Source organism: Lutjanus erythropterus, chromosome 20 (assembly GCF_056507025.1).
Source record: "Lutjanus erythropterus isolate fLutEry1 chromosome 20, fLutEry1.hap2, whole genome shotgun sequence".
NCBI lineage: Eukaryota > Metazoa > Chordata > Actinopteri > Lutjaniformes > Lutjanidae > Lutjanus > Lutjanus erythropterus.
In genome coordinates, this window is record NC_139336.1 from 24,217,862 (window position 1) to 24,242,264 (window position 24,403).

At 38.9% G+C, this 24,403-nt stretch overlaps 1 protein-coding gene across 1 annotated transcript; it reads left to right on the forward strand.

Moving 5' to 3' along the window:
* Window positions 1-10,079: 10,079 nt before the first annotated feature.
* On the forward strand, window positions 10,080-24,057 carry ppp1r26 (protein phosphatase 1, regulatory subunit 26). The gene is made up of 3 exons (XM_084746233.1): window positions 10,080-10,360; window positions 16,444-19,789; window positions 23,176-24,057. Exons 2-3 carry the CDS (start codon window positions 16,515-16,517, stop codon window positions 23,339-23,341), a joined length of 3,441 nt encoding a protein of 1,146 aa, XP_084602359.1. The 5' UTR covers window positions 10,080-10,360; window positions 16,444-16,514; the 3' UTR covers window positions 23,342-24,057.
* The last annotated feature ends 346 nt before the right edge of the window (window positions 24,058-24,403 follow it).

Sequence of the window (24,403 nt, forward strand, 5' to 3'; positions counted from 1 at the left end):
GTACACAGCAGAAAAATCGACTTGAACAAACTGTAGCTCTATTACGGACGTTGACTTGAATGAATATTTTTTTTTTACTATTTACTTTACAAATTTAGACTTTTACATACAAAACTGACACCAGAGGCATGTCTACAGCATCTTAGCGTAGGACAGCGTAGGACCACTGGCTAAACTGCTGTATTTTTCCAGTTGGGAGTGAAGACATGTCTGAAAACTTTATCTGAAAGTTGCAGTTGATGTAAATGGTTACTAAATGCTGTGTGGTGCATGTATAAGCACAGTTTGGGTCTCCATTATAGAGTTACAACTGCTGTTTATAATACCATGTTGTCTTGCAGCCCTTTAAACCTCATCCCTCTTTTGAGAAGTAATCAGTTTTAAACTGTTGAAAGGCCTTGTCTGAGTCCTGCTTTTGGATCCATTAAAAGCAACGCAGCTTAACACATTTTTCATGCAAAAGCATTCCGGCTTCCAAATCTATGTGGTAATAAATCATAATATGCTATCAGTGTCTTATAAGCAGCAGTGTCTTGTTTGTGGCTCTGCCTGAGGCATTTTGTTCTGCTGGCCATGGGCTGTCTTTAGGCAGGCTCGGATTTGACAGGGCGACGGCGTCCTTCCTAATCGAACTCGTTTGTTAATGCAGATCATCATATGTGACATGATGAAGTGTTTTGTCAAGGTTAATCCCTGTTTTAATTTTTGTTTGTCTAAATAACACTGGGAAAAGCCCAAGGATCTAAGGCTGCGTACTGGCTCATAAGGGGTTAACATTTCAGCTATGTAGCTAGGGGCCAGACCCAGACAGGCTTTAAAAGTGATCAGTAAAATCTTAAAATCAATTCTAAAATGCACAGGGAGCCAATGGAGGGAAGTCGGGATTGCGGTGATGGGATGTCATCTGTTAAAACCAGTAAGAAGCCTAGCTGCTGCGTTTTGGGCCAGTTGGAGGCGGGAGAGTGATTTTTGGTTGATGCCAGAAAGGAGTGAATTACAGTAATCGAGTCTGGAGAATATAAAATGAGTGGATGATTTTTTTTCCTGGTCAGAGTGTGGAAGCAGTGGTTTGATTTTTGAAATGGTCCGTAGATGGAGAAAACGGGACCGGACAACTTTACTGATGTGGGTTTGGAAGCTGAGATCATAAGGATGCCATGGTGCAACGCCAGCTTTCTGCAGTAGCCCTGGAGGGACAAACCAAACACTGACCTCTTGCATTTTTCACTAATTTCTGAGCCAAGTTTAAAACGGGAGGGAGAAGAAAGTGTTTGTAATCTGCAAGCTCACCACTACATGCCACTAATTCCCACACACACTGGTCCTTTATTTGCTCTGTTCTGGCTTCCACATCAGTCTCACAATCATCCCTTTGAACCACAGCATCTTTAAAGGCAGTTTTCCAAGTCCGGTGCAGTCAGAGCAAATTTGCTTCAACAGTAAAAATATTCATTTTATTTCGAGTCATTTTAGTGGCTTGTCAGCTCTTGCTTTTTACACCTCCAATTCCACCAAATGATGGAGTTCATGTGATCCATTCCAACTTTTATGAGCGCTGCCAGGCTCAGTCACGAATGAGCACACAGAGAGGTGGATGAAGTTAATGTAGTTTAACTATTGCCAGGAATCCCTAAAAGAACTAACTAATCCAAATATAATGTCAGGCAGCCGTTTGTTAGAGCAGTTTTAACCATCCTAGATTAATTCAAAAATGAGTTTTTAATCATGGCCTGTCCAGGAAAATGGTCCCAGATTTTTTTTTTCTATTTTCAGTAGCATTAAAACTGCCACTTTGAAAAGGGATTCAGTTAAAAGATTGTCAGCACTTCTTCAGATTAATGGACAACTGATTATTCTTTTATAGTACACATTGTCACAGCCTGCCTTCAGGTATGACCTTTTTTTTTTTTTTCATGACTGTTCATCTATTATAGATCATCTTTTGTTCTGTAATCAAGACAAAAAGTTTCTTTTTAGCATCCAAAAAGGGGAAGCTAAGTGTTATAATCCAGACGCAGAAATCCAAGTCAGCACAAAGAATCAGCAGCATCAGGTTGAGAGCTGCCTCAGGGAATCTGTTTGATCACCTTTCTTCACCATTTTCCTTTAAAAGTACCACATAATCTAGACTTGTTTATGTATTCAGAAGCAATATTTTACTGACTGGTGACAGCAGTGTTAACTCTATATCTTCCAGAACAGGATATAGTGAAATTAAAAGCATCCTGTGGAATTTTACATGATTGGTAGTGCTTTAGAGAATTGGTTCCCAACCTTTGGGTCACAGCCCCTTGTGGGGGTCATCAAAGCTTCATGGGAGGGTCGCAAAGCCTTCTTGATTTTATGGAAAACCTTTCTGTAAAGAAAATGAAGGAAAGAGGACCCACACACTGGCTAATACTCGCTCATCCTGCATTCGAAAATTACAGTTTAAACAACCAAAGAGCTAAGCCAAGCATCCAGCAGAAAAAAGTACTAAATTTGTCAAAAAAGAAGTCTATTCAGTATGTGTGACTTTAAAAAAATAAATAAATAATACAGTCAGGGAATTGCTCCCCCTATGTCCCGCTCTTTTTTGCCCCACTTTGCTCCAATAAGAGTTGAGCAAACTTGGTACCTCGGTCAACTGTCTCCTTTTCCCGTAAAAGTGATATATAAGAACACATGTTAAGTTAGCTAATGTTAGCAAAACACTAACTTACTAGTTAGCTAATTTTAGCAATGATTAATGTGGATTAGCTCGGTAGTTACCTGTCGTTTTGCGAAAATTAGCTATCACATGTAACTAATAATTGATGTAGATTAGCAAGCAAATTAGCTACTGTTCTGCTAATATTAGCTAATATGTGGTGTGACTATATATAGATTGCTTTTACAGGTCACTCAGCAATGTTTTTAACTATCCTCAAAAACTGAATTTCTTCTCAACATAAACGAGCTGAGCACACTTAAATGTAAGTACAGGAAACAACACGGGAGAAGGTTGACTGAGGTACCAAGCTTTCTCATCTGTCATTGGAGCACAGAGTGAAAAGAGGCGGGGCATAGGAGGGGTCGACTGTATAAAAAGTTCCTAGAAATAATCTGCTCAAAATCCATCAAAATCTCTTCATCTACACAAACTTCAAGCAGTTATTGCGTTCACTATTTGGGTTGTACAGTTTATCACTCATTCTGCACCGCTATTGCTTTTGAATATTATATGAAATATCCATATAATATGTCGCTTCAGACCGAAATTTTACTGAATAATAGAAAAGGGTCCTTTAAAGGCTTGGAACCACTGCTTTAGAGCAACATATCTATTATGTGTGCAGGAATACATATTTGTGCTATGAGTAGAGGGGTTGACAGGGTATACAATTGATTATAATTTCTAAAGCTCTGCAGTGCATTTATAAAGGAGGGGAAAAGGCTGCAAGCAAATGTAAAGGACATTATAGGCTTGGAAAATGTGTCATTAGGTTGTGGAAACACATTCAACATGTTTGTAAAGCCTTAAGGATAAACATGACGTGTTTTGGTGGGAAAAAAAAAAGTTTCTTTCCCTTCGAGTCTGCAGTGAGCAGGGCTGCTGTCCATGGTGCTGATGCTCTTTTTTTTCATTTGAGTAATTTTTATTCTGCCTGCATGGCTGAGCTTCCACACCAGACAGCATATTTTTAGAAAAGGAGAGACAAAGAGACTGCTTTGAATTTCCATCATTACATCTTTTGTTTTATGATGAAATGAATTACGCCGTCCTCTGACGTCTTTTCTTGAGGCACCGTCAGACTCAGTTATCCCCAAGTACCAAGCACCAGCCCACCACTCTCTCATTTGCATGCAAATTAAAACAATAAATGACCAGAGTGCACTTCAAGGTCAGGCACATACTAATATGTTGTAGTGCTGCTTGTGCCCGTCTTTGTGCCGCCATGAAAATAAGGACATTTGGTTCAGTCACATCATTGTAGCGAATATTGGTGGAAAAGGAGCTGCATTTTTAATAGGGACAGGAGAATGTCTTTTTCCCTCTGTTCTATTATATATTCAGAATAGTGTAGTTACAGTATATTGGCTCATTGTGCTCTAATACTTTTTCATGGTTCTACAAAAGTGTCTGAGGAGACAGACTGATGTTGTTCCCCAATCAAAATACAATGTGAGCAGGATATTAAAGTGTAATTTCACCCGCAGGTCTGAACATAACAATACCCACTGCATAATGTTGAACAAAAAAAAAAAAAAAAAAAGGCGGCTGAGAGGGGAGGCGGGGAAGGGAGGGGAGGGAGTGTATGCGAGTTCCTCTGATCAGAGGTAGGTGGTCCACATCAATGAGCGTGTTAACATTCCTTTAAAGTATGAATTTCCTGACATAGATCCCAACCAGTCAAGTCAAGATCAGCATCAGTGGCCAGGTAGCTCAGCTGGTAGACTATGTGCCCCATATACTGAGGCTGAGAGCCCTCTGTAGCGACTGTGGGTTGATATGCTGATGAATTTAGTAATAAAAGTCCATATTAGTACCTGTAATGATGTGTTTCATCACAAAACAGTTATATCATTCAGTTTACAGCTCAAAAAACATGTTTAAGAGTAGAGTATCTCTGCAGCATCCATGCCTTAAAAGCCTCTGATATTTTCCTTTTTGCAGAGAAGGTAATTCATTTGTTTATGGAGTAAACGTTATAATTTGATTACTTTGCTCACTGAAACATGACTAAATTAAAATGTTAATCTTCTGTAAGACATCCCATTCATCAATATCTCTAATGGTAGTAAATAATAAGGTGCAAGAAGAGCAGAATTAAACACCAATTGCAGAGGAAGAAGACATGCTTTACTTATCCCTGGGGGAAATTACAGATTTTTACTCTTTGTATTTCACGCCTGTGATTGTAAAAACAAACATGCACAAACAGTACCTATCCTAATAAATAAATCTGAATTATTATTGTTATTATTAGTAATGTGGTTATGAGGTATTACAGTAATTATAATAAATACAACATGACACAATATTGACAAAACTGGGATGTTATCTTTGCTCACTGTAATACAGTATATTCAAATTATATAAATTCACCATGTAAATGGCTAATTTTTTTTTATTTTATCACACATGCCATGTCCACAGAATCACATATATTCAATTATTGACCTACCAATGTTTGTACTGTTGTTTATGTTGACTAAAACAACTTTAAATGTCACAGCAGCTATCTCAATTTGAACCAGCCAACCAACCATGCTTTATCTTTAGGTAAATTGATGAATACATATGCGGCTCCTGATGTTTACCAAATGAAAATGATATGATGATAAAATTATCATCTAATTTTTTTCTCTGTCATTCATTCTTGAAAAATAGAAAAATATGTCTCTAGAGCAAATAAATGAATCAATACTAAATAAGACAACAACCATCTTCTCTGCCTGAGGCCACTGCTTGACAGTATCAAAGACCCACTATCATCCAGGGCAAAACAACACAAAACAACAGCATTGATTAGATGGTAGCAACCAAGGTTAAAATTCAGAATTCAAGCTTTTTGTCTTGGCTGATAGCAGCAGTGGTTACCCAGTGCATTTTTGATGGGAATGTTCTGAACAATTCAAAATTAGGGGCACAGATTGGATAATATAGTTTTCCTGAGAAGCCAAAGTTGGCGTGTCATATTCTGCAGGTTGTTGTACATTGTGCATTGCGCCCTCTGTTGATGACATCTTATAATGGTTCTGCTCAAAACTGGAGGAAATGTGGGTCAGTTTACTCTACAGCACTGAGGCGAGGAACCAGAGTTTATATGGTGGAAATGGGCCCACAGTGGACAACAAATCTGCTTTTACTTCAGGAGTCGGACTATGACTCAGTGTTGTCCTTGGTGACCTGGTTACCTTGGAATGGGGTACCACTTATAAGTTTAGCATGCGCTCAAGACTTTTCAAGGACCTCTTGACATGAACATTGGGGCACTGTGGGAGATACAGGGCAAACTGAAAAATGTGCCCATGTTCCTTGTCCATTGCGCTGAAAAAACAGACCCCAGGGGCGTCCATGCATGACAGCTCACTGGTGTTTGTAGAGGTAGATGGACACACCAGAGGTCGCTGTCTGTTCCACTGTGCACGCAGACAGAGACCAGCTGGTCCACTGTAGCTGTTCTGTACTCCACACCTTAACTAGCATATAACAAACACGTGGCAGGAGAAGAGCTATCAGATCAGCTGATCCAGTACTACACTGTCCATTACTAGACCCTAAGGTGGTACCACACACAGTTATTATTATTACTTTGTAGACACTACAATTACAAATAGCTACAGTCTTCACACGATCTGGTCTTATAATTATTTATAATACCATGTGGCATTATAATAGCATTTTCAAATAGCCCAGGTTGTGCTGTTACTTGCTTGAATCTTACAGTATTAAATATATATAGTTCTTTAAATAGTAAGAGATTTGAGGCACCAGCACAGTAGTACAGTGGCCAAGAACCCACAGTGTATTGTTCTTCCAGGTGATGTGCCTTTTATCCCTCACCAACATTTTGGCTTTTAACACAGTTTGAAAGCCCTATAAGTAAATCCAATTTGTTTTGGATATGTTGTTTTTTTGTATTGGCTTTGTGGAGGTTGAGGCTAAGGGCTAGGATGATCTCTAATGCAGAACCATTTTACATATGTTGACATTTCTAACAGCGCACAATCTGCCAAAATACCTATTTACAATAAGGTGCTGATCTCTATATGTAGAGCAACCTTCCAAATAGAGTTATACGGACTGGACAGCCATGCATCTTATCAGAGAACTTCCTTTATTTGTGTTGGATTGCGTTACAATATGTTATGATATGATACAATACAAAACGATACAAGTCAGTGAACATTAAGATTAATTTTGTATTATTGTGCAGCTCTTGTCAAATTAACCGTACAGTTACACATATGACGCTTTCTCCAGATGCACAAAACATATCTGACGGTCAAGACAAATACATCACATGTCCTCTGGATTCAGTTAGCAGCACATTGATTTTGGTTTAGCAACAGGATAGACTGATGTATAAATAAAGCTCTTGCCTGTTGCATTTAAAAGACTCTGACTCACCAATTGAAGGACAGAAGTTGATATTTTCTGCTAAATGTGCAAGGAGTCAGAAGAGATACTCCTATTATGTCTGAGCAATGAGCATGCTCTTGTTGTGAGAGGCAATGGTGCAGTACAACAAGACAAGACAAGATAAACTGGCTACTAGCTCCAAACAAAAGATAGATATTCCATAAAATGAAAGCTGTGAATCTATCAACCCTGACAGACAATGAGAACTTTTAAATGCTGTTTAAAAAATGCATTAACTGGAGTGACAGATATGGACAAATACAGATGGTGACAAATTAAAGGCAAAACCTGAACAAATGTGTGGAGAACAGGTGCACTGTATGGTACAATTAAGCAATTCAGATCCAATCATACTCGCATGTATAAAAACATCGAGCAGGCCAAGTTGTTCTGATTTTGTATCCGGGTGTTAAGAGGAAAAGATCTAAGCGATGATGAAAAAGGCTTCATTGTTGGGCCATGGAGGGAAGGAGCTCAAGTCACAAAAACTTCTCATCTTTCTCGTGTTTCAATAGCAACAGTGACTAATATGACATTTGCATTCAGAACTGGGAAAGACATCTGTAAATAGGGTTGGAGACTGGGTATAACAGCGTACATTTGATGACCGTGATGCTCATTAGTGCCATACCTAAGGAAAAACAGAATGACAAAACAGGACGTGATCAGACTGTGTCAGCAAGAACAGATCATCGACAATTACACAGAGAGATATATTATAGTAGAGTGTAAGTGCATATAAACCTCATTACAAAGATGAATGCACATTTGAGAGATGTCAGACATGGTCGGATGAGTCATCCTTCACCATATTCTCAACAAGTGGGAGAGTACATGTGTGGCATACACTTAGAGAACGGTACAGCCCTGAAAGCTTGACCCTGACACTGAGGGGATCCCGTCGTTCTGTAATGCTGTTGGGAGCATTTTGCTGGGGTTCACTTGCCCCCTTAGAGCGAAGGGTCACTGCAAATCAATACAAAGGTGTTCTGAGCGATCACCTTTATGTTATGATGAAACATTTCTATCATGATGGGACTGGTCTGTTGCGGGATGACCATGCCCTGTCCACAGGACACGAGGGGTCACTGAATGGTTTGATGAGCATGAAAATGTTGTGATTCATAATGCTATGGACTGAGCAGTCACCAGATCTCAACCCAGTTGAACACCTATGGGAGATTATAATCTGTTAGACAATGCTCTCCACCACCATCATCAAAACACCAAATGAGGGAATATCCTTTGGAAGCAGAGAAACTTGAAGAACTAGAGGTTTCTGTGACTTGAGTCACATGATGTGGACTTGAGTCAGACTCAAGTCACACATTGGATGACTTAAGACTTGGCTTGACAAAATCAAAGACTTGCAACTCAACGTTGACTGTAACACCAATGTCTTGCGAATTCACTTGGACTTGTGAATTTAATAAAAATTCATAAACAGTTAGAACTCACATCTTACATTGTTTAAACTTAACATTAGCTTTCTAGCTAGCATCTGACCAGCCAATAAGTTATTTAAAAAGCTATATGTTTTTTTATGGGTTTTGTAGTGAAGAATGAAGCTGGACGATATGCTGATTGTTGCAGATGACTGATCTGTTCTTACTACCTTCATAACGTAATATCCATAACATAATCCTTGAATCGAAATTTTATTTTTCGACCAGCCTCCTCCAGCTCCTCCTCCTCCTAGCTGCCTCTTGCATTGACCATTGGTCTCCCACACCCTAGTAGATTGCAGGTTTTTGTAACATCAACATCTAAAAAAATGCAAATATTTAATTTTAAAAACATCAAGTCCTTTTGAGTCATCCATCTCAAGTCATGAATACCAAAGTCAAATGCAAGTTTTTTTTTTATCAATGTTAGTCTCAAATCTTAACCCTCAAGTCTACAACCAAGTCCCAAGTTACTGTGGTGATAATCAAGCATGTTGAGTCCTTGCTATAAGTCAAGTCATTGCTCAGGTCAAGCGAATTGCAAGTAATGCATCTGCATAGCTTAATAAAACCCTGAATCAATCCCATGGCTGTCTACATTTACAATATATTTTCAATAAAATACATAAACGATTAGAAGCCAATTTTAACAGCCTAAAATGAATTAGCTTTCTAGCTAACATTTGATTAGCCATTAGTTAGCTAAAAAGAGACAGTCTTAGATCTTTTTTGTGGGTTTTGTAGTGACAGAGTAGGATGTTGTGGTGGTTGTGTGTTTCTCAATATCTAGAGAAATGCAAATATTTAATTTTTAAAAAGTCAAGCAGTTTCAAGTCATCTGTCTAAGTGAAGTCTCAGGTCATGAACACAAAGTCAAAGTCAAGTCTTTTATCATTGTTAGTCAAGCAAGTCTCAAGTCCTCAAATTTGCATCTTGAGTCATAATATCATATATACAGTCATGTATATAAAATATATACACATATATGCAAAGTTCAGGACTATGAAATGAAAAATGGTATTGGAACATCTCTACTAATAAGATTGTATAAAATGATCTACTGCTCTTTAATGGAATTTAATGACTCAATTGCCTGGAATCAAATCAAAAAACTTTTTTTAAAAAATGGATGAGGTGATAATGAGTTGTTTGGCTCTATATCTGGCTGTGCAGATATTACAGAAAACTTTAAAATAAAAGCAAATATTGAAGTTGAACCTGATCTAAAACTACCAATGTGGTTGATTTCATTCAAATTAAAAAGTAGTTGATATCAGTGTTAAACATACTGGGAGTTGTCTATTACCAAAATACTCTGCAATGAGATAAAACTTTCTCAAAAAAGGCGTGTGACAGTTACACTATCACACAAGTCCACTGGGATGCTATAATATATATATCTTAAGTATTTTAAGGCTTATTTTACATACTTTCATGTTCCAGAAAATACTTATTTTTATTTAATAATGGACTTTACAGTCGTAGATTGTAAATATTACTTTGTTTTGCAGTGTAATAATGTAAAATATAATCATTTAAATTTTATGCATAGATATTTTCCGGTGAAAATGCCATATTTGAAAGGGTGCATGCTTGGCTGGCTGGACTCTGGGTGGTTTAAGGAAGCTTGTCCGCCCGGCCGGCAGTCGGAGCGGAGGGGGACTCAACGGTGAGAGCTTCAGGCGGCGGTGTGTGAGCTGGTGACGGTCACCGAAATTTCTCCACGACGGCTTCTTCTCCTAATATTTCAAATCAGCGCTGCTATGAGCACACTCGTATTGTAGCGGTCGTTTTGTGGCACATCCAGGTGAGTTAAACTTGTGCACTTGTGTCTGTATGTGAGTGAAAATAGCCGAGGCTAGGAGGGTAAGCCGTGGCTCAATACAAAGGCTTTCTTTGCCGGAGAAAATGCCGGGGCTGCAGCAGCCGGGAGGCCCGCCTGTGTCTTTCAAGTCGCCGACCAGCAACGGTTATCCCTCCGATGTTTCATCCAGTTTTGTCCGTTCATCCAATAAATGTAACCATACTGTTTCAAGTAGAAGCGTTAACCGATATTACCGAACGTTTAGCGGTGTTATGGCCGAATACGGTGGGTTTTGACATCCGTGGCCGGTACCAAGAAACATGGTTGCTCTGCGGAGTCTCCTACCGCTGCACGCCGGGCATCAGTGCAGTCCGTGCCGCTAGAGGCTCACGGGGACAGCCGGGGTTGCTCGGTTGCGACCAGGGGAGCGTCTGGGAGGGAAAATACACGCAACAACGTGAGTGGTTATGTAATACAGAAAATGGTACCCTGTAATGTTGGCATGCCTGGTGAAACTTTCTTTGTACACATGATATGTCAAACAAAGTTGGCATATGACTAGGTTATGCTACGGGTTTTGCTCGGTTTATGAGCCTCTTCTCGGCGTTTTACAGCGGGGCGTCTTCGGTGACCCATCCCGGTTTCCTGTTTGTTTATTCGTGCTTTTCTACCAGGTTCTGTAGGCTTTAATCATTGAGTTGAATGGTTAAGTTAGTCTGGTGGTGTCAGGCTGTAGCCGGGTCGCTCATTCCCCCTGCAGGCTGCATACTGAGCTGGACTGGAAGATTTACATTTGGTGGTAGGGAGGCTAGCAGAGCCTCCTGCATAGCGACTCCTCGGCAGGGTTAATGGTATGGTAATGTCCGAAAGCATGCATGTTCATGGAGGAACAGCTCTGCATGGCTGCTGCAGGGTTCAACTCTGGACAGTCTCATAGGGGTACAGGATTCAGGTGACACGTTATCATCCAATATATACACAGTATGGCAGGTGGCAGGAGTGACATTTTACATAGTGGTGCAAAATTGTATTTGCACCAAAAATGCAGAACTTGTTTAAAAATATTGGTACCGATATTGATACTGAGTCTGCTGATCTACACCGATACTTATCAATACCCCTGCTGATACTACTCTTAATATTGTGCAAAAAATTAACTACATGAGACAAAAAGACATGAAACAATTCAAGGTGTATTCTTTTATTTTAGTTTTTCTTTAGTTAAAGTGTTTCCTCAGAGATTGCATTTAGCTGCATACCCCTGCAATATCACTTATCAATCCAAAACCAAGATGTGGAGTGGTGGAGTAAGAAATTACACTTAGTCAAGCACCAGGAGTACAGTATAAGTTACTTACACTTTAAGTATTTCTCAGTTTAAAGATTTTAAAAATTATATATATGATATATGAAATATACTGCTTTTTTCCCAAAAAAGTGTATAAAATTAGCTCCACCTTCACCATCTACAACATTAAAATTCAGGTTATACATTGATCTATCAGTAACAATAATCCAATAATATAATATGTATCAGACAGATGTTATTCTTCCTGCATGAGGAGTACTTTAAATTTTGTAAGTTTAAGTACATTTTGCTGAAATGTAATACTTAAGTGTTTTGTCTTGTAAAAACTTAAATGCAGGACTTTTTTGTAATACAATATTGTTCAAGGTCCAGTGTGTACGATTTGTGTAACATTTCACCTGAAAATAAGAATCGCGTTTTTGTTACTGTAGAATGAGCAGTTTATATCTACAGAAGGTACAGGTTCTCTTCCATGGCTGCTATGATGTACCACCATGCTGTTCTGCAGTAGCCCAGAATGGACAGACCAAACACTGGCTTGAGATATGGCCATTTTTCATGAGTTTGATGCCACCATAGTTTCTCTTACATGCTTAAAAGACAAAGGGTGATGCAAGGTGTTTGTAATCTGCAAGCTGACTGCTAGATGCCACTGAATCCTATGCACTGGTCCTTTAAAATTCTATTCATACATTGATGCATCAGTAATAATAATAATGATCCACTAATATATCTATAATGATATTACAGACAGGTACCATTCATCCTGCATGAAGACTATTTTTAAGTTAGATCATTTAAATACATTTACTTAGAATACTTACTTTGATTTGAGAAAAATTATAATGCAGGACTTTTACTTGTACCATATTATTTTGAAGTTCTGATAATACACCTCTTCTTGCATAAAAGATCAGAATGATTTTTCCACCAGTGACTGAACTCCAGCAAACCAGCATGCTCATGTCGTGTCAACTTTCTCTATTTATTCTGTATTGCTTTACAAGTTGTCCATCAAGGAGAGTTTAAACAACCCCCAGTGAGCATTAAACCTGACACAAAGAGCGTTGAGGGGACAGGGACTAATTGGATAAACATAATCATTTAACACCATTAATTTGAAGTAATTGATACATTAATTACAGGGCACACAGCCTGCCAGTGGCACTGACACTAGAGGGATGAACTAACCACAACAACCTGTGACTTCAGTTCCTGCTCCCAAAATATCTTCACAGTAATAATTGGAAGGACTAAATCAAGTAACTCAAGGGTGTAACATACTAATTTGTGCATATGAGTAATCCAAAGCATTTCCCTTTATGTGTCTGCAAATTCATATCTACAGTTCTGAAATTAATACAATGGGGTCTTGGGACATGTAGGGGCATTTTAATGGGTTCCATAGGGCCCCGCCAAGGGGAAAATGGTTTATTTAGCCACCCAGAAGTTAAGATTAGGAGAGCTTGTATTAAAATGTCTACGGAGATTGACCAGTCTCTTTCATCTTGAATAGAAAATGTTTGTTTGAGTTTGAGCCATTTGAGTATGAATTGTGTTTGAAAGTGAGTCTCAATCACTGGACTCATTGCTTATATTTTTTCAGAGCATTTTTAAACATGTATTTCAGAATCAGATCATTACAGAGGTCAACAAGAAACAGGTCTAAGAATAAATTTAAATAATATATTCTGTGCAAAGTCATCATATCTCTAAATGGAATGGATATTTTTTTATTATTTGCACTGGGATAAATGTATCACTCAACCACAGCTTCAGGGCAGCCCCAAGGCTGGATTAGTAACCAGGCAAATTGGACAAGTGCTAGAGGCCCCAGACCCTCAGGGGCCCTGACTGCTTCAGGTTAACTGTGTGGCAATTACTTTGCTGTAATTAGATTAATTCCAAATGCATTCACTATAAATGGTGAGGAGACTTGTGGCACTTTATCTCATCTAAACCCTTGTCTCATAGAGGAGTCATTTTATTCTTTTAACCTGATTAAAACAAAATAAATTTAATTTCAAATCAACTCGCACTAACTATAGAGGAGGGCCCAGGTTATTTTTTCCCAAGGGTCCGGCAGCAGCTTAATCTGGCCTTGTGTCTTCTGGCATGCTCGAAAGGTTTGACTCTAGCTGACAGACCTGAGGTTGTTTGTCATAATTTGTCAGAGCTGTAACAATAATGATAATTCTTCCCCTCAGTGCAACAGCATCTATCTGAACACTTCCTTCCTCGGTTTCACACTAAAGCGTTTCTGTGTCTGTGCCTACTTTATAGGCACTGTACTGAGTAATGCCTACCCCCAGCTGTGTTGTGGTCCGTGTAGGGCTGAACGATATGTGAAAATAATCTAATTGCGATTTAATCTGCGATTTTTTTCCCCCAATAAAACGTCATGAAATATTTTAATATGGCCAACACAATATTAGATACATTTAGTATAAAATGTTATTTCCCAGAGCAACAAATCTTTGGCTTTACCTGTATGTATTTAACTTACAAAGTCATTGAAAGAAAAAAAAGGTACCGTTTAATAGCATGCACTTTTTAAACATTCTGCAAAATAAAGATAATTTTAAATGCTCAGTGGCGACTTGCTCTTGGCACTTTTTGCACATCTCTGGTATGGCAGACTGACTAAAGTATGTACGGAAGGGTATACTGTACCGTTTATCAAGCGTATTTAACAATGCTGTGAACCCAGGCTTGGTCACCGGGCTGAGAGGCACCATATCTTTAGCAATGAACTCGGTTATTGCCCGAGTGATTTCCCCGTGCCATTTAGAACTACGCTCATACGGAGTGACACTTTCAAACATGTCGGGCAATGATGCCTCTCTTGGGTGTAGCGTGTGTGGCGCACTGGTGCTCGGCATTTAGGTTTGTAGCGTTGCCCCGTAAAGTTGCAACAGTAGCACGGCATGTTCTGCACAACACCTGATGCTGCGCAGCAGCCTACTTTTTAAAACCAAAATACTTTCACACCGCTGATGTGCTGTTCCTCTTCAAGATTAAAGTCACAGTTGAGTCAGTTTCTGACTGTTCCGTGAAGCCAGAGGCCATTGCGCAACAGGTTAAGGTGCAGCATAAAAATTGATGCAGTCGAGTGGTTCTCTCTCTCTCTCTCTCTCTCTCTCTCTCTCTCTCTCTCTCTCTCTCTCTCTCTCTCTCTCTCTCTCTCTCTCTCTCTCATATCACGTGACCACTTTTTTCACTTTTTTTTGGCCAGATTGTAATCGCACACATTGCGATCAGAAAATCACGTTCTATCATATCACGATATTATCGCAAATGCGATTAATCATTTAGCCCTAGTCCTGTGGAGTTTTGGTGTCACTTTCATGCACCTGACTTACAATTCATTACTCACCAATTATATGGAATAGTTTATGGTAAATGGGACCAAAATACAGGTAGAAAACCGATGAAAGCCAGCCACTAGAAGGTTTTTATTGAGAAGAAGCTGCAGGCATCAGACATGATGTTCACGCAGTCATCTCAAGTCTCCCAGAAACTCACAAATTCGCTCATAAATAGGCAGTAACTCCTGTACCCCTGGGGTGCAAAGAAAATCTCCCATGACCATGCAGCACCATTTCATTTTACATGATAACATACAGCCACCATTGACTACTGCAGAGTGGTCACACGGAGGTCCTCCACAGGATGGTAGCAGAGCTCTGACTATTCTGCAGCATATTCAGGATGTGTAGCTGTTTGCAAGGAAATGTATTCTGATTGAAAATCTCTGTCAGTACTGACCATCCAGATAGACTGAAGGATAAGTGAAGAAAAGCAGACAGTCATAGATTTTATGGAAGCTGTCCATATTTAAGTTGATGTGCATTTAGGGGAAATATAATCTTCCTGATTCTAATGGCTAAATAAAGCAGGCAACTGACAAAATAAAATGTTAAGTAATAACTGCTAGTGCAGAGGAACTTTTTATGAGATAGTATCATGTTTTCTTCTTTTGTCAGGGTAAGACAACAACTTAAAGAAAAACTTAAAGAAAAAATAAATTATGACTCTGAGGGTTCAGACACAACAGTAATATATTTTTTTCAGCATTTTCTGCAGTAATGATGACATTAGTTTCTTCATTGATAAGTCATTTGAAAGAAATGTTAGCCTTTTAGAAATATATCCGTGTGTAATCCAAAAAAAAAAAGAATAAATTGCTCTGCTGTTGATGAAATTCAGAAACTGTACTTTAATTACATAGTTTGTCCACCAGAGAGATCTGACAAGTTTATTTTTCAGCTGTAAAATCTCGCTGGAAAAAAGTTGATTTTACATGTTGATAAAACTAAACTAAACTCTCAGATATTGATATCAGGATTGTCCTGAAAATCATTTTGTGGAAGAAGCAAGTAATCTGTTATTGTAAAAAAAAAAAATAATGAACAGATTAATTGATAATAAAAGAAATGGTTAACTATGTAGGTAGTCATCAGTAGTACTAGTTGGCTACCTGAACGTCCTTTGAAACATCCTTAAAATCTCCCTGACATAAATTGTCCGGGGATTTTTGTCCACAGTTGGACAAAATGTAAATTTCATTGGATGGATCAGTTTGCAATATCATAGTGACATAGAATTCATTCACAGCTCCTACAAAAGGATCCGACATGTGGGGACAGAATAATAATGAATGCCATCAGGATAATTGATAGATGAATCACACAGAAATTCCACAACTAGGAGGTTTAATTATCTGTCTAGTTTGACTTGCCTGTAACTCTTTTCTCCATTTCTGTTCTTTTCTCAGATTCAACAATGTGATTGTGATCGGAGGCAGCCGCACTCCAATGGTCGACGACCTCACCTTACTTCACTAGAATGTACTTGATGAATGTACCTCCTGTTGCAGCGACGCAAACAGAATGGAGAACATGTGGCCCACCTGGAGGCTATAGCCTTCCAATCTGCTTCAATGACTCTGACACAGAGTTGTCCACCAGAGGCACCCCTATCTCTGACAAGGTCCAGATGATCATAGAGAGCCTTAGGAGCACCCAGTCCTCACTCGAGATGGGCGACGAGATCGAGGGAAATGTGCTATCAGGACAGGAGGGTCATCCCCAAGTCTGCAAGGTCGCAGTGGGTTCTTATGTGGGAGCCAAGTCCAAAACTAAAGGTCCTACTGAAAACCCGCAGGCAGATGTTTCCTCCCCAGTCAACCACGAGAGCAGTGACTCTGACAGTGATGACTCAGTGGACAGAGGAATAGAGGAGGCAATACTAGAATACTTGAAGGAAAAGGATGATCACAAACGCAAGGCGGAACCATGCTTCACCTTTCTTCAGTCATCCAAAGTTCCCAGAAAAAACCCGCCTGTTCCTGAGGTTTCAAAGCAGAACTCTGACAGCAATACATTTTCGATGGCCAGTAACCAGTTTCCAAAAGGTGTCAAAGCTGAGACTCCCACAGTACCAGCTGCCGTACCAATAAAAAAGTATATCAAACACAAGGCCTCCCTAAATGACAACACAGTTAAGAAATTGGACTCAAATAAAAGTATAACAACCAAGAGTTTAGTCTTACCTAAAGAGCAGACAAAGAGCCCCCCTAAAACACTCAGCCTCCTCAGCAAAGTAAAGTACCCGGTCACCATTAAGGTGGAGGAAGACTCAAATGATTCCAGTAGCGATGATGGCATTGAGGAGGCCATTCAGAGATACCAGCTGGAGAAAAAAGAGCAGCAGAACAAAAGGGAAGCTTTTAATCCCCATGTATTCAAAGAGGAGTCTGACTCCACAAGCGATGATGGGATTGAAGAAGCTATTCGCTGCTACCAGCTTGAGCAGCTCAAAGAGAAGAGTGGCTTGAAACCATTCTTGCACAAGCAAAAACCCTTTAGTAAGTCATTAATACACACTGTTGGAAGTACAAGCTCGGAAAACATGAAGAAACACAAACTGAGAAAGAAAAAGAGACCAGAGAAAGAAGTGAAATCTATTCAACCTCCTCCGTCATCTTTTATACCCAAGAATACACTTTCAGAGAGCTCGAAGAGTAAAGGAAATGGACTGCTTTTGTTTAAGGTGGAGGGTTTTAAAGAACAACCTGCCCCTGCCCCTACCCCTACACCTGCCCCGCCGAAGGTGAATACAACAGCAGAGCTCATGTGTGCTGAAGCAATACTGGACATTTCAAAAACTGTCATGCCTGGGGCCTTCCATCATAGCATTGACCTTAGCAATTGTGCTCCCACCGAATCGTCCTTGCAATCTTCACTTCCTGACAACTGCCCAGATGAAGAAAGTGATGGCAGCTCCATTGACAGTGAAGATGGGATAGAGCAAGAAATCAGGAAATTTCTTGAACAGAAGGCCCAACTGCACAAACAGCCCATGAATGAAGAGCCGCATAGTGTAAATAAAACAGAGGAAGTGAAAGCAAAACAAGTTGTAACCCAAAAGAAACCCGCAAGACTGTCTTTGACACAAAGAAGAAAATACAAAGAGGAAAACTGTAGCATTTCCAACATGTCGGGGACAGATAACAATGTCAAAGAAACAGCCCCTAAACATTTACCTGAGCATCGAAGAGAATCAAGCCCATTGGTATCTTCTCAGAAAAGTCAAACACCCCCCATAGCTGGATTACATGATGCGGAGCAAAGTGGTGACAAAAGCAGCTCGCTTGACAGTGATGAGGATCTAGACACCGCTATAAAAGACCTGCTCAAGACAAAAAAGAAGTCAAAGAAAAAAACAAGAGACCTAAAGCGGAAATCAAGGAAGTGCCTCAAGGAGGAAGAACAAATACAGACCAAAAAGTTCAAATCTGATCTTTTATCCAAGCGCGGTGCTTTGAAAAAAGTACAAAAGAGGAGCAAGGATGACATGAAAGATAAGGCTGGGCTGAGTAAAGGGTGTGTTTCACAACATAAACAAACTAACAAGAGTGAAGAGCATGAAATGCCTGAAGGTGATACAGAAAAGTTGAAAGCAATTGAGGGTCAAGACGCCCTGCTGTTGCACAACACTCAGCACACACAGACAGCTCTTCAGATAAAGGATGATAGCAGTTCAGTTGACAGCGATGACAGCATTGAACAGGAGATCCGAAGGTTTCTGGCTGAAAAGGCCAAAGTTTCCACTGCAGAGAAAAGTAAAGACGGAGACGTATCGAGGAACGGCACTGTCGTGGTCTGTACAGATGAAGACATCAAACAGGAAAATCAGCTGGCTGAGATTCCAAGAAAAAGTATCGGTCCTCTCTCTGGACAATCTCCTCGGAGTAGTCAACCTCCTCCAACGCCACAGAGATCACTGCTGCCGCAGAATTCACCAGACGTCTCTAATGTCGATGCACGTCTGTCCTCTGTCCAGTCCTGCAGTCCCAGTCTTTTGGAGCCGGCGGACGGGGCCGGGGCTGCTAGAATCGAGCAACGGAGACCCGGCACTGGGAGAGACGACATCCAAGATGTCACCCCCAAGGTGGAACGGGTTCGGCAAGTTCTGAGTCCTAACATTGCTCATTCCCGCTCTGAGTCAATCAAGTGGCGCCAGAGCTTTGGACTCCCCACCACTGACTGTAGGACTCTCAGTCGAACTCCATTCCATATCACCTCATCTAAAATTAGCGAGACTGCATCAGCAACTCCACCTTATTCAAGTGGGAGCATCACCCCCAAATCACAGACTCCAGTCTCTGTTTGGTCCTCTGCACGGACCAGCAGGGCATCTTTCCCCTGCTCTGCAGAGACAACCGTAAATGCCACATTCAGATCCCCTGTTTTAAGTCTTTTGTCTACTGCCAGGCAGCATCCAAGGATGTCCTTTACACGGACCCTTGCATCTGACCACAGGTCACAGTGCCCTATGGAAGGAGAGACAAAGAGTATGGTGCATATACCTAAGGACAAGAGCGTATTTGTCGAGCTGGAATCTAATAGGACCAACCATGTACAGGTTCGAAGCAGGGAAAGGAGCGAGGGAAAGGAGAGAGTGGACATACTAAGTGAGAGGAAAAGAGAAGGCGAGAGCATGAAGATAGACGATAAAGAAGTACATGTAGAAAGAACAAAGGAAGAATTTATTGATGAGGCAGAGAGTGAGTCAGACAACAGGAGAAATCCAGAGAAGAAGCAGGGCTTTTCCACATTGTAAGTATTTTCTTTGGTCACTCTGTCCCATAGCATCATAATCCAATTTATGTGAGTTCATTTCTTGATTCTGCCCTGCTAATAAATATAATGTAGGTTATGATCAAGCTCATTCATTTATAGGCTCTAAGGGAATGTTTGTTAATACGATAAAACAAAAACAAGCATTTTTTTTTAATGTGTTTGTACATTTATACGGCTGTGTAACACAATGGCACCATCATGGAAACTTTTGTTGTGCTCTGAGATTAATTCATATCATCAAACCTTTGAAAAGCAATACAGTGACATATTGGTACAAAAGGCAGGCTGCATTAAATACGTCGTCCTAACTATATTTTTCATATTTTTTGTAAAAAAAGAAGTGACCAAGAGAAATAACCAGTCAATATGACAGAGTAAAGATTTTTAGGTTAAGTCCAAATGCTTGAAATTTGGTTGCATCTTTAATAAACCAGTGGGAGAACACAAATTAGCATTGTTAATCAGAATATATATACATGCTGTTATTACATTATCTTACACAGTTTACCTGTGATATGTAGGTTTAGTTTAAGAAGAGATCAAAGACCTTTTATGTGCAAAAGTTAAAAAAAAGTCATTTTTGTTTATGTCTTTGCAATGTTTCCATCACTTCATTTATACATGGGCATCTCAATTAAAGCTGAAAGACAACACATACTACATGATTAGATTCATTTACATTCTGGACAGAGAAGTTCCGATAACATTTTTTCTTTCCTGGTACCGATTCTGATACCTGAACTTTGCATATTGGCCAATGCAGAGTACTAAATAAATATATAAGTTTTAAAAAAGCAAAAGCATCCTGTATGGCAAAAATTTCCTGGGAAGTAGACAGGTCCTGTTTCGGAGCTAATGTGATTTTTGGAGTGATGCATAGATGAGCATTTTACGCTGTATCAGAGGACTTTCCCATATGGGTAACGAAACATTTCTAAGTTTTGTGTACAGTAATTACGGCACATTTTACACAGCTTTGTACCATTACTGGAGTGAAACAGAAAAGATACTTGTAGTACAGTTGACAAAGTTAATAATCAGAATTGATTAATTTTTCATTGATGTTTCAAGCAAAAACGCCAAACTTCTACTGGTTCCAGTTTCGAATGGAGAGCTTTTCTTTGTCATACAGTAAATTGCAGGGTCATTCCTTTATAGCTAAAATGCTGGAATTGATATCAGTGAGTAACCTAAATGAGTCAGTCCGATATCACATAATTTAATACCCCTGAAATGATACTCAGCTACTTCACAGCAGCGTCCCATACGCCATTTTTTTTTATTTTTTTACACACTTTTAACAGATTGGTACACAATATCAACCGATACACAAAGTTCAAGTACTGAAATTGGTATAGGAACATCCCTGATGGTTGAATTTGTTTGTGTTTTTGAGTTTTGTTAACAAAATAAGACATTTTAAGACCTCTCCTGGGGCTCTGAGAAGTTCTGATGGGCATTTTTCACTTTTATTTACTCCTCATAGTGTAAATATTAATTGGATTGGCAGATTAATCAAAAATTAAAGTATGCATGAGATGCAGCCCTAAATACTGTTATTGGGAAAATCTCATGCACAGCGGGCCGATGTGACTAAAATATATATTAACATTTTCTACAACGTGATTACATTACAGGTACTATATCCAGCATGATACAGTTTACCATGAGTCTATCTACTAAAAGTACACCATGTCAACCATTTCTGTACCGCTCTTCTCCCCATTGTAGTACCTTCCCATTCAGGTAGAGCTGGGTATAGTTATAGAGCTGCAACAATTAATCATTAAATTGCCAACTATTATGATAATCAATGTTTTTAAGAAGAAAAAGTCAAAATTCTCTGATTCCAGCTCATTAAATGCGAATATTTTCTGGTCGCTTCATACCCCTTTATTACAGTAAACTTAATATCTTTGGGTTATAGACAAAACAATACATTTTAGGACACTTTGGAAAACACTTGCCAACATTTTGCACCATTTTGACATTTTATAGACCAAACAACTAATGAAATAATTGAGAAAATAATCGACAGATTAATCAACAGTGAAAATAATAAGTTGCAGACCTATGTATCGATCAGAATAGCATAGTCTTGAAACTTCTCTTGTCAAATGATGCCTGCATTTTATCATTTTTGTACACAGATCTAAATAAAAAAGACTATTTGTATGGTTTTGCTTCAGCGAGTAGCCACAAGCATTCTCCGATTTAACACAACGTGTGATTGGCCCACTACCATTGCAGCTACATCCCACACAGTCTGCAGTGTGGTGAAGTCGAGCGTGATATAAGTTATGTTGGCGTACTTCCATTCACATGATGGGGATCGAATGAAGTATGGAAAAAAAATGTTTCAAATTAAGCACTCTTTTGGTGCTGGTGTCATACGTTTTTTTAATTTCAATTTTAAACGATCCCCAGGTTGGCTTTACTGTAGAAAAATGTCAAACATTTCTTTTCTCCCTCGCCCATATCCCTCCCTACCTTGCCGCTTTATGTCATTACCTCAGACTGCTAAGGCTCTAAATCTGGGCGCTTCTAATGATCATAATTCCAGAAAATTACCTTCTCACCTCAGCCACAGATTGAGCTTTCTAACTTTTGCACATAAAGAGGAAAAAGTCAGGGTACATTTTTGATTGATTATACCCTTGACCCTTAATAGGCACCTTTTTTTACAGCAATTTTATAACCAGTGGGTACTGGAACAATGTTATATCCTTTCTCAAGTACAATGGAGATATCACACTTTGGCTTTTCAGACACAGTACCCTTAGTTTATTGTATGGTTTAAATTCATCAATGGGAATTTAAAGCTCATTTATTGATGAAAGCCACTATAACAGTCTCAGAATTTTTACCTCTATGACTCAAGTGTTGTCCCAGATTCCACAGAAGCCACATAATTACTCATCTCTGTCTTGCTAAACTTGATATTTAGTGTGTTCATTTCTTTGTCATGTTAAAGTTTTCTTGAATTTCATATGTGAAAAAAAGGCTATTTATTTTGGTTTATCAAAAAAAAAAGTTACTGAACATGCTGTGCATTGCCAGGATTTGTAAATATTTTGTAAGAAGTGTTTCTTTTTTCTTTTACTCTTTCAGAAAAAAAAGAACTTTTGCTGTGTCTTTTAAGTGCATCTGTGTAATAAAGCGTGGAATCAGAGCAACAAATGGGTCTTTCTCATTAATAATGTGTCACGTTAACACTCCTCACGGATGAGAGAACACCTGCCGTCTTAATTTACAGGTTCACTGGCTTGGAGATGGACTTTGGGATGAATTATTATTAGAGTTATTAGATTAAGTAATTACTGGAAATTGGTCTGACGTGTGTCCTGCTCTGCCTCGCTCAGGTCTTTGTCCAGAGCCATTGACCCTGGCATCACCTTCAGACCTTGCATAGCTCTTACCACAGAGGAGAGAGGCAAGATGTTCAGCGGGAGGTACCTGACTAAAAAATGCACAAAGGTACAATTATGTAGAAACATGGCAGTTTTTGATGCAGTTTGTTTTGCTTAAAAATTAATTCAATAATCAATGGCAGGGAAAACCTGAGAATATTAATTTTACTGTTGGCCGTTCGTAAGAAATTGTCCAGCTCCAGAGAGTGTAAATTGTGTATTGCACGATGCTTTGCAGGGGTTATCTTCTCTCAGCAGTGTTCCTGTGCAGCGTGTCAAAAGAAGGCTTCAGTTCATTACAGTCAGCAGGTATGTGACTGGACCCACATGGTTTTGTCTCCACAGTCAAATAAAAACTTGTTGATCTTAGATGGTTTTCTTTTTCAGGAGAAATGAAGCTGACTAAAGTGTCATCCTGCATATGAAACATGCATTCAGATGAATTGATGTAGTATTATGTGGGTTGTTGAGTTATTATTTTGTACTTTATTCAGTGTTTGTTAATGTAAGCTTTAGTTTCCATGTTGCAAGTTAGTGGCAGTTTTGAATGTTTTTTTTTTTTTTTTTTAAGTTGGATTATGAAAAAACAAGTTTGTTCTATTTTCTAATGTTGTAAATTATATATTAAGGGGATTCTCCAAAATGCAATGGAGTATTAGGGCCACATTAAGGATTTTTTTTTTTTATTCTAATTTTGCATTTTGAGAAAAAACCTGAAATGTGAGTTTAGTCAAAATGTGGAGAATAAAATCAATGTGTAGAGAATGAAGTCAAAATGTTGAAAGCAAAGTTGGAATAACACATTGAGAATGAACTCAAAATGCTTAAATTTTATTCTTGATGTTTCTACAAAAAAAAATCTCTGATTTATTGTTTCTCATCCCTGGGACTAATGCTAAACTTTATTCTTGACAATTGTAAATTAAAATACCCATACTTTTCTGTACTAAAGTATATAACAATATATGGAAGAAGTTTAAGTGCCCATGTTTATAAAGCCAGTTAAGAGCATTTGTAGTCTCCACATTTTCCTATCTATCCTATTTCTTTTCATGTTGCTACTGAATAATTAGAGTTTACAGGTATCAGGGTTTTAGCTAGTTGTTATATTTTGTCCTGGACCAGATAGATGGAATTATTATTAGTATTATATTTGTTGTTAAACATGTTTTTCTATATA

Bases quoted from the DNA above. Each gene is read 5' to 3' on its own strand.
- ppp1r26 (XM_084746233.1), top strand. From the start codon at position 16,515: ATGTACTTGATGAATGTACCTCCTGTTGCAGCGACGCAAACAGAATGG. The intron at 19,790-23,175 runs GTAAGTATTTTC...TGCCTCGCTCAG, and splicing joins AAGCAGGGCTTTTCCACATT to GTCTTTGTCCAGAGCCATTG.